The following is an 11,532-nucleotide window of genomic DNA, read 5'->3' on the forward strand; positions in this document are numbered from 1 at the left end:
AGATTACTTTGAACATGATATGGTTGTTGGTGGAAGATTGAAAATTCCAGTAAACCAGCCAAACACAACTATCACTCTGGTGTACAGGGAATGGTCCAAAAAAACAGAAGAAGACAGAAAATATCCAGTGAGCAGCAGTTCTCTGGAAGAAAATACCCTGCTAATGTCAGAGGTCAGAGGAGAATGGTAGCTCAAATAATCACTTGCTACAACAACATGTGGGAGAAAATCTCTGAATGCACAAACCGTCAAGCCTTGAATACTCTGGTACACCAGCAGAAGAGCACACTTGTCACTCCTGTCAGCTAAGAACAGGAAAGTGAGCCTCAAAACATTTCAGACTGGTTTCCTGAACATGACAGTGAGTTCACTGCATTCAAGTGGCCTCCACAGTCACCAGATCTCAATCCAGTAGAGCAACTTTGGATGTGATGTTGGGATGTGTGGAATGGGAGCGTCACGTGATGGATGCGTAGCTGACAAATCTCCTGCGACTGTGCGACGCTGTCACATCAATGCAGACAGATATTTCTGATTGTTTCCAGCACCTCGTTAAATCTATACTACAAAGAATTAAGACAGTTACGAAGGAAAAAGACAATCCAACCTGGTACAAGTAATAAGGTGTATCTAATAAAGTGACCAGTGAGTGTACAATTATACACTGAAACCAGCTTATGCGGAGTACTACGTCATAACAAATACTTATCCATCTCACAAAGAGATAAATTACTGGAGACTGTCAATACCCAAACTCTCATAAGCAAAAGTGAGTATGCACCAGAACATATTTCATACACAACACATAAGCACACCTCCGGTATCCACACGCAAGTGTCTAAATCACACAACCACTGACACACACCCACACATTGAGCAATCAGTGTTGCCAAGACAGACATCTCTCTCCTGCTGACATCCCCACACAAGACTGAAGATGAACCGCTGTCACACTGTCAAACTATCAAGAAGAGACAGAGGAAGACAGACAGGCAGGATAAGAGAAAAATCAAGAGTGCACTACAGAGAAGGGGAGAAATGCAAAGACTTCTTCCTGAGATAAAAATGACAAGCACAACAACAGTCTGTGATCTTCTGAGGGCAGTTAAGTCATGCTTGCTGTTTGATGTTTTGATGGTTAACGGGGACGCGCTAAAACAACAGCTGGCCTCACAGTCCCTACACAGGCTGCAGCAAGTGAAATAGTCCTGCTGTTTTAGGATGAATCACCTACTTGGTATCTGGAGAAAATGGTGTAGAACGCATACTAATGAATAACAGTGAGATGCACACTGGACCCCTCAAAATTGTGCATAACTAACACAAAAGCACACATAAACTTCCATTTACAGATTATTTTTCCTTCTTACAGTGGTCAGACCTACTCCCCTGGTATATTTTATACTTTTCCCCTCATTTATCTCCAGCTACTTTAAAGGAGGAGTGACTCATTTCAATCAATTGGATTTTGGCCCAACTATGAATAACCTTGGTTCTGTCAAAAAAAAAAAATCTAACTTACTCCGCCCGTTCAGTTCAATTTTCGCCACAGCCAGCTATCAAATGGGTCCATTCAATGAGATCACAAATCCCTCTCCATTTCATCCATGCAGATCTTTAGCCAGGCTTAGCGCAGGCTGTGTCTAGACCAGATCAGGATTTTTCTGCAATGCTGAGATGATTTTTCCATTTTTTTTCCCTTTCTTTTATAATTTATTCCAACAAAATTACTGCAATCAAAATCTGAAACTGAAAGATGATGATTGCATTGGAAAAATATCACTTCATATGCTGCACTGAGTGAAGAGAAAGTAAAACAAAACAGAACAAATCCCCCCACACAGGTAATTATTTCACACAGTCACACTTAGCTCAGGAAACAAGACTCATATGTTAATCAGAGTGTTATGTGTTGCTGATGCAGGAGAGCGTTTCTTAATAATACATCATGTCAGAAATGTACACTTTCCTTTTCTTTTATGTAACAATGAATGATGCATTTCTTACACAGGAAACTGAAAGCGTAAACATTACAGGCCCAAAGAAATGTGCAGTTTCGCAATTATTTTTGACCAATATGTTTGCTGTTGTTTGTTTGCAAAAGTGTTGAGCCACCTCTCATTCCTTTATTTTGCTTCTAAGAAGCCAGATTGTGTGTTTTTTCAAAATAGTCTAGAGCAGTAGTTTACTGCCTTTCATGGACATTGGCTGCTTATTTCCAGTCCAGTCCTTGTATCTGACCATTCTGAGAGGAATAAGGGTTTTTCTGTGTGTTTGTTTTTCGTGTTAAGTCTTTTAACAATGACTTATGAATCATTCATGCATAAAAAAGGCACCCACCTTAAGGGATGAACCAGCGTTGTGTCTACACATGACAGACCTCTTAGCAAAGAACCAATTTTAAGTCGTATCTTCAGGCGCTTCGTTACTAACAGCCTGTTGCAAAAAGTGGTCATTTGTTCCAATTTCTTTAGCTGAATCTATGAAAAATTACAAAGATAACACAGTTTGACAGCCATAACATAATATTTTTGTACTAACAGGTTATTTCTAAAAAAGCTATTAGCTGAATGTTTGGCATAACGGTATCTGAAAGTCATGTTCTGGAGAAATAGGGGGGAAAAAGATCATAGACCTGGCACAGGAACTGAAAGATGTATCTGGCCCTTCAGTTGATCCATCTAGTGTTCACTGAAGCCAGTGAACAGAAATGGTCTCAGTGGGAGGGTGGCTATCAAGAAGCCATTCTTAGGGTAGGGAGAAAAGGTTGAGATATGCAAAATTACACAAGAACTTGACTGAAAATCAGTGGCAACAGGTCTTACGAAGTGATGAATCGAAATTTGAAATTTTTAGGTTAAATTGTCATCAATTTGTACAGAAGAGGTCAGGGGAGAGATAAAACAGTGAGAGTCTGGAATCATCTGTAAAACATAGTGTGGGCTCTCTCGTGGTTTGGGGCAGCATTTCAGCCAGTGGTGTTGGAAATCTTGTCCAGATTGACGGAATTATGAACAAAAAGTACCATCAGATTTTGAGCCATGCAATATCACTAGGAAAGCATCTGTCTGACAATGGCTTCATTCTTCACCATGTCCCTAAACACACTGTCAATGCAGGAAAAGCATAAATGCATTAAAAACACACACACAAAGGAACACCATTAGTCATGAATTGGTCTCCCCAGAGGTTCAAGAAGCCTGCAGAACTATTCCTACACATTACTTTAAGACAAGAAATCTTGCCTAAGAGAGCTCAGGCTGTGCCTGATCATACCAAATATTGACTTTCAAGCTCATAACATACTCCTGTGTTAAACTGTCCACAAATGTTCGCTTGTTGTTGCATCCTTCGACGTTTGAGCACAATAAAATTGTGTATTTAGATTATTTATTTTTATATTGATGCAGCCCTTTAATGAGCCCTCTCCTCTGATGGATAAACAGCTTGCTTGTAGTGGAAAAAAAGCTTAAGTTAAAAGGGGCTGGACATTTCATTTTACAGCATTCACATCCAAATTTAGAGTGGACTGCGGTCAATTGTCCACAGCACTGTAGAGGTGAGGCAGGTGAGGCTGAGGCACCCAGCAGTGCTTCTGCACCCAGCAAGGGCAGTCTTAATGAATAGCGAGATAAATGATAAATGTGGCCATATGGTGGAGCCGGCTGGCCAAGACAGGGGTGCTAGCAAGCTAAACACGCACACATTCACACATCCTCAAATATCTCGCTTGTTAATCCTTACCTAGAATTGAAGAGCCATCAAACTGCATAACTCAAGATAGCAGCAGGTAGGGGTTAAGGACCTCTAGGCTCTTTGGATAGATGGGGGTGTTACGGCCGACTGTGAAATCATCACCGCACTTCCTGTCAAAAAGTTTTACAGAAATTCGAGCGAGGACACAAACTGACTGCGCGTGAGGCAGACTGTCACTCAGCAGCAGTGACTTTTTAATTACAAGCATTGTATGTGCCTCACTCATAAATGCAGGAAGTCTTCTCAATTTATATGTGCTTCTCTGGTGATTTGCTGCGTGTGTGTGTGTGTGTGTGTGTGTTAACTGAATCAAAGCAGATGAAGCCATATGCTGTCTGTCATACTTTGTAGGCAGTCACTTTCTTGTTTCCTCTCGTCTGCTGTATACAATACTCCTCTCTCATTACTATTCAGCACGCCACATGCTCATATAGTGTAGCTACACAAACACACACACGTACTAACTAGCCTACAGATACACCCACACAAACTTTATTCACACACATAAACTCAAACACAGTGAACAAGCCATTGTTCTCCTTTCACAGCAGATGCTATCTCTCTCTAATTGGCTCAGCAAAAACAAAGGAAGGGCCTTGGATGCCCCGCTGCAGCTATGCTCTTCCAGTCTACAGGGATGTCCTCTGCTGGACCAACACACATACAGGGTCCTTGGATATGGCTGACCTCTGCGCTGTGTAAAGAAGGCCAGTTTCTGATTACATGGCACAGTTTCAGGGTCTGTGATGAATCAGTAAGCAGGCAAGTACACTTCAGTTCAGTGCACTTTTGAAACACAATATGAAAACACCCTGTGGGTTGCCAAGAATGCTCCAAACAATCGAGGTCCCCTGAACGCTACATGCAAATGGCGATTTGGAGGCTGAGCATCACATCACAGAATATGCAATGTTTGGTCAAGCCATTTTCTCATCAAGTGTGTTTGTCAAAATCCAGAACTCCTGCTCAGATCTCGTCCCCAAAAAGTTTACACCAGTTCTGCCAGTGCAGCTTCACACATAGCTGATGGGCGATAAGCCTTCACTGCATGCAATCCACAGCTGTCAAACTTCCTCAGTGTTGTGAAACACAGAGAGAGAAAAGAATAAGCGGGGTAAGTGTAATTCGTGTTGGTGCAGTTTAGTTCAGCACTGTGAAATATGACTGTACTGCTGGTATCATAGATCTTAACTTTAACTGCAGTAGTGCAGTGGTACTTGATGGGGTGTTATATAGCAGAGAAAAAGATCAGAGAGAGTCTACTGTGACCTACCATCCACACACGTTTCACTGGTGATTAATAATAGGTGAAATTGTTCTTTTTCGTCAAGAGACAAAGATGAATGTATTCTGCATGCCTTACTCTCTACTATTTCTATATCAGGCATAAAGACTGTAAAAGACAACTGATTAAGGGCCCAGCCTTCAGGCACATTACCTCCACAGATGCTGCCATTCGCTGTAATCACTCGAGTGCCTAACGCACGGGGACAAATGACATAAAATCACAAGAAACGGCATCCCCTTCTGGCAGAAAGTGTGCATAGCAGGCAACTGCTGTTGGTTCAGACCTCGTGGATTCATCAGTGCAGATTTATTGAGAGCAGATGTTTATATGAAAAACAGACATGAGAAGATCAGCCGACAACAAACCGCAACTGCAATCAAAAAGACACGGCGCAATAAAGCACCATGGCTCCTTTACAAGACGTTTTAAAGAGGGGGCTGCAGCAGCTGCAGCAACAGTTTGAAGAGGTTCAAAGTCCCGAGAGTTAGAAAAAATTATTAGGGACCACACAACTGATTAATACTTGTGTTTTCCTGGTCTGGTATTTTTTCCCCATTCTTTTTGTTGTTTGTTTTCCCACCAATTATGTGGGCTGAAACATAAATAATTCATGCAGCACTTAAGGATGAAAACACAAGACTGATACACAACAAAGCAACTTCAGTCATCACTAATTCAGCATCTGCTAAATGCTTTTTCACCACTTCTTATGCCACTCAGTCTGATTACAGGATGCTTTCGTTAGCATGTCTGCGCATCGCATGTCCAAACAATCCACGATTAGATTCTGTCTTCTATTCCTCTCCCTAGCTTCAGTTGCTAATTTTAATTCAAGCTTTCTTCATGTTCCAGTGACTAATACAGCTTACAATCAAATGTAGAGCTAATTAGATTTTTCAAGTGACCATTATTTCTATAACATGTTGTCATAGAGCTGGTGCTTGCAAACATATCCCGAGTGCTCCAAACGAGGACTTAATTTGGGCACTGAACTAGCACATGCATAATAAGGACCTTATTTGCATATATTATGTCAGTCTGTTTAGTATGTTAATGCTTGGTAAACTTCTGGGCTTAATTGTTCATCTGACATTCTAATTGGGAGTTTGTGAATTGGTTACATTGATGCTCTGACACTTTTTATTCTTCTGCCAGGTGTTGTTGGTTCACGTCGCAGCCAAACAGCCTCTAGTCCAGGGGTGGGCAATCTCAGTCTCACCTTGGGTCAACACACCTGAATCACATGATTAGCTCGTTACCAGGCCTCTGGAGAACTTCAGGACATGTTGAGGAGCTAATTTAGCCATTTAAATCAGCTGTGTTGGTTCGAGGACACATCTAAAACCTGCAGGGACACCGGCCCTCGTGGACTGAGATTGCCCACCCCTGCTCTAGTCCTTCTCGACCACGCACAGAGCAATGGTTTCACCAGCTTCAGAATATATTTGACAAACTGCAGATTTTCATGTTTAATTCAATGTCAGCATAGTGATGGTGCTTCTTTTGAAAGAAGTTACGAGGCCGGACTGCAATCCTAAAGCCCTCGACATTTTAGGGGATTTGACAAGATAATAAATGGCTGAAGCGTATTGTTCTGCAGGACACTGTGCTCTGGTTTGTCCGACGCAGTACAGTCAAACAATATATAATGACCTGAGCTGTAACCTCATTTGCCTCTGCAAGAATACTAAGGCAACTGTAAGGTAAAACATAGATGACACTAATATTTAAGAATAACCAAGTGAATAACCTATTTTTATCAATTATCTTTACAGCCCTTTCCCTTTTGAAATGAATACAATGATGTTAATATATATTTTAAATTATTACAGACAAAAAGTAGTAAAACAAGTTTATAAACTCATCATAAATGTTTGTAAATACTAATTTCACCATGGATTAAAAACACACAAAAATATGACTCTTAGATGTCCAAGAAAGGCAATGTAATATTTTATTTATAATACAGTACTTTGTTAAGCCAGCTGTACTAGTAAGCACAGTGAGCTATGAAACTTCACTATAATAAAAGCACTCACAAGCTACACTATAGTATAAACAGGAAAGACACTGAACAGCCTAAAAGCTCCACGTAATCAGAGAGCAGACCATGTCCTCCCCTCAGCTCTCATTCACAGCGTGTTGTTGCATACCGGGGAAAATGTCCAGCACTATAATTAAATGCACCACAGTTGAATACAACAAGCAGACAAACTACTAATAAAAGATATTTTTTTAAAAACCAACAATAAATGGAAATTTATAGTCTTACAGAAAATATTTAGAAACACTTTTCCTTAAAATAGTAAGTATTCTTTATACTAGATCATATATATGGCTTCAGAGATATATATAAGAGTAAACATGTGTTATGTTGGTTTTTTTCCTCTACCGCTGTCAGTCATGCGACCTTGATCAGCCTGCATAATGGACTCACAAAGTTGGAAGTCAGTCACGTGTCACCCTGGCATCCTCCTGCAGCAGCCTGTGAACTCAGCCTCTTCAGCTCCTGCCTGCTTGCTGCACTCTCAAACCTGAAGCCCTCTATGACCAAGGTCTCTCCGTCCTCCTCTATGCTGGCCCGACACTCCTGCTGATTCTGTCACAACAACAACAACATGCACACTAGGCTGTGCTGTGCACACTATGCCTCAGCACATAAAATAATAACAAGGTCATTTGTGCATCCTTTGTGCTTTGTTAACAGCTGCAATAGACAGAAGCTGCGCATTCATTTATGTGTTTTCTAGTGTGTGTGTGCGTGCGTACACACACTATTATATCTGTCCTGTGAGAAAAATTATTTATAGGGAGTCCTCACTCCTGCTAATTGGGTTCTAGAGGTAGAAACCTGGAGCTCAAATTTTATTTTTGTGAGACTGAACAGTCTCTCATGGATCGCTGGTCGTCTTGTTTCCTGAAACGATTGGGCCAATCGTTACATTTGTAGGTGGGGCTGAGGCTGGCAACACGTGCGGATGAAATTGATGCAGCTGTCAAGGCTGCTGTAAATCTACTCACTGAAATAACAGCTCCTAAATCAGAACGACATGCATTAAAGATATTGTGGTTTAGCAAATAGAATTCTTTTTCTGATTCTGCCCAGTGGTACTGGCAAAAAGTTTTATTTATCCGTCACCCCCTGTGGCACTTTGGGAAAGAGGTCAGGAGGGTCCAGTGCTTAGAGTGCATTGTTCATCCATGCTCATGATGGAAGACAATGTAAGAGATGTCCAGAGGCTAAGCCTAAAGTGAAACTAAATGGACTGAAACGGTTAACGTCTGTGTCAAATATATTTTATATTAATGGCAATTCAGATTTACTTTGCATATCCTTTTCTTGCAGCTAAGAAGGGAAATTAACTGGGTTGCTATGCAACTGTAGGGAACTTATAACCTGACCACTTCTGACCTTGTTATAGCAGAAGTATAGTATCAGCTTCATTAAGTACGATAGAGACAGGATTAAATTAATTAAACAAATAAACCCATTTAAAAACAGAAAGACAGTGGGTTAGAAACAAAGAAGACAAACATTATGTAAACTCAGCCGGGTAAGTTCCCCTCAAAGGAGTATGGTTGAGATTTGACAAATAAAAATACTTGATTCTGGGCTGACTGTGGTCTGCAGCACAGTCACGTGGTTCACTGTAAACATACCATTCTTTGCTGTCTCTGGTTGGAGAGGTCTAACGATGCACACCAATTCATCATCTCTTCAATGTCTCTCATAAGTAACTGAGCTTCTGACAACACTGTAATGACATTGATGCAAATACTCAATAATAGATACCACTACTAATACCCACAATGCTTTAACTAGTTGATTTTTAACAATTTCACTTCGGAAGTCTTTCTAGTCTTACTGACCACTCAGAGCACTTTAGACTACAAGCCACATTTAATCATACAATCATGCAATGCTCTCTGTTCTGTACACTTTAAGCATATTATCTGCCATTCATCTCTGTCTAATTTAGGCTCATCAATTAACCTGACACACAAGTCTTTGAACTGTGGGAGCAAGTTGGAGTATGTGAGGAAACCCACCCAGGAATAGGGATAACATTCAAACGCCACAAAGAAAAAAATATGTAACTGTGTTAGCCTCAAATAAATCCTGATCTCATGGACAGCAAAGAAATCTTTATTTCAATCTAGTGGCCTGTAATAAAGAGAACTCTAATTGTGAGATGTATTTATGATACCACCACCACTGACGCAGTTACAAACAGCACTTGTGTTGCATTATGACAGTTAAATGAATCTTGAGAACATTTTCTTCTTCAAATCACAAAAAAACAAATCTAAACGGATGTTTTTCTGAAAGCGAGTAAAAAATACTGCTAATATATGCAATTGCTGGGCTTACACTGACGTGTCTTTGCCATGGAGATCTCAGATTTCTCTTCACATGTCATGTCAGTGATCTTTGCAGCTTCTCTTACACTGCAAAAGATAACATAGCACTTTTAGGACATCTGTGATACAACTGAGCTGATACAGTGAACAGAGAAAAATATACACCTTAATAGTTAATAGGATAATGCACAGTGGAGTATGCCCAACATCAGAAATCATGAAAACAAACTAGCAGTTAGAAATAAATAAATAAATAAATGGACTGGTACTTAAAAAGCACCTTTCTACTCAGTTGAACACTTCAAGTACTACTGCAAGTCTCATCCACCTAATCACTCACACATTCGTACAGCAATTTTATATATGCCTAAGCACTTTATAATATTCACAAACACACTCTGATCGATGAATCAGAGGTAACTAGGGGTTCAGTATCTTGCCCAAGGATACTTCAGCATGTGGGCTACAGAAATCAGGAATTGAGCAATCAGCTTTCCAACTGATAGATGGTGCGCTCTACCATCTGAGCCACAGCTGCCCATACAATATGTTGATCAAATTCATATTTTAATCAAACACGCACGTTTCCATATTGCAGCCTACACATATACTGCTACCAGCTTTAGATAAAACTCATGAGGGCTAAAACCAATGCTTCTCTCACTTTCCATAAAGCAATTTCAATGTTTACTATGGACCTATTTAAGGTTAAAACCTCTTGATCAGCTTGGCTTAGTCTTTCGGTATGCAGACTGACTAGATCTACTGCTTTAAAAGTATCATGTGAAGGGATTATGAATATCAACCTGTTAAGGCTTGCTATGTAAAACTTTTAATTAGCTGCACTAAACCTATAGAGAATGACTAAGATTTAAGATACCTTCAGGACTACACCATCAACTTACCATCAAGTTACCATCAACTGCACTGACAAAATACAAACATCAGTAAGGACGGGCTGCTAGGCATTAGGGAATTGCTTTTTACTAGGTTAACTGCTTGTAAAGGCATCACTTTATAAAGAAGTAAATATCACTATAATTAAAAGAAACACCCACATATAAAAAACATGATGTATGTCACAAACGAAAACTTAACAAAAAGTTATCAAGAAGCTGAGCAATAAGCTAATGGTAAGTGCTACATTAGCGCTAGCAGCTAATCCGTTTTAGGTACTGTGACAAAAAATGAACCAAACCTGTGTTTTTGTTAACATTAAATATTTATTATTAGTATTATAACTATTTGATTTTCTTGCTTACCCGTTATATTTGGTCATTCTCACTGGAAGATAATCCTAATTTAGGCAAGTGTACACCGTACTAGTGGCAACTAAGGGATACTACGGAGCCCCGGAGGGGACATGGGAGAAAAAAAAATTAAGACGGACTTTTGCGAGATCTTGCAAAACTAACTCGGCTCGCAAAACAAACTCGGGATCTCGCAAAACTTTTGCGAGCTCTCGCAAAACAAACTCGGGATCTCGCAAAACAAACTCGGGATCTCGCAAAACTTTTGTACGGAGCCCCGGAGGGGACATGGGAGAAAAAAAAATTAAGACGGAGTTTTGCGAGATCTCGCAAAACTAACTCGGGATCTCGCAAAAGTTTTGCGAGATCTCGCAAAACAAACTCGGGATCTCGCAAAACTTTTGCGGGAAGAATGCGGCTAAAACTTTTGCGAGATCTCGCTCGAACCTAACGGGAGGTCTCGACCTACTACAGCCGGGAGGAACACCGCTTTCCCGGCACATCATGCCTCGACCTCCCGGTCGGCTTCGAGCCGGCGTCCGAAGAATGCGGCTAAAACTTTTGCGAGATCCCGAGTTTGTTTTGCGAGATCTCGCAAAAGTTTTGCGAGATCCCGAGTTTGTTTTGCGAGAGCTCGCAAAAGTTTTGCGAGATCCCGAGTTTGTTTTGCGAGAGCTCGCAAAAGTTTTGCGAGATCCCGAGTTAGTTTTGCGAGATCTCGCAAAAGTCCGTCTTAATTTTTTTTTTCTCCCATGTCCCCTGCGGGGCTCCGTAGGATACCACAGTATAATGCGCAAAACTGATTTCTACACCGTCATTGGTTTGTCCTTTACTCGACCTTAAATGCCCCGTATAGTGACCGTTACCTGCAATGTC

The 11,532-nt window shown here is 40.6% G+C and overlaps 1 protein-coding gene across 1 annotated transcript; it reads right to left on the bottom strand.

The window, feature by feature from the left end:
* Positions 1-6,975: 6,975 nt before the first annotated feature.
* Positions 6,976-10,930, bottom strand: LOC146377322 (uncharacterized). Its single transcript, XM_084944776.1, has 4 exons — positions 10,669-10,930; positions 9,417-9,493; positions 8,705-8,799; positions 6,976-7,643 (listed from the first exon to the last, which is right to left on the bottom strand). The coding sequence occupies exons 1-4, from the start codon at positions 10,683-10,685 to the stop codon at positions 7,497-7,499; spliced, it is 336 nt and encodes a 111-aa protein (XP_084800902.1). The 5' UTR covers positions 10,686-10,930; the 3' UTR covers positions 6,976-7,496.
* Positions 10,931-11,532: the final 602 nt, after the last annotated feature.

This window comes from Perissodus microlepis, chromosome 11 (assembly GCF_051167445.1).
Source record: "Perissodus microlepis isolate ML-2025 ecotype Zambia chromosome 11, ASM5116744v1, whole genome shotgun sequence".
Classification (NCBI taxonomy): domain Eukaryota; kingdom Metazoa; phylum Chordata; class Actinopteri; order Cichliformes; family Cichlidae; genus Perissodus; species Perissodus microlepis.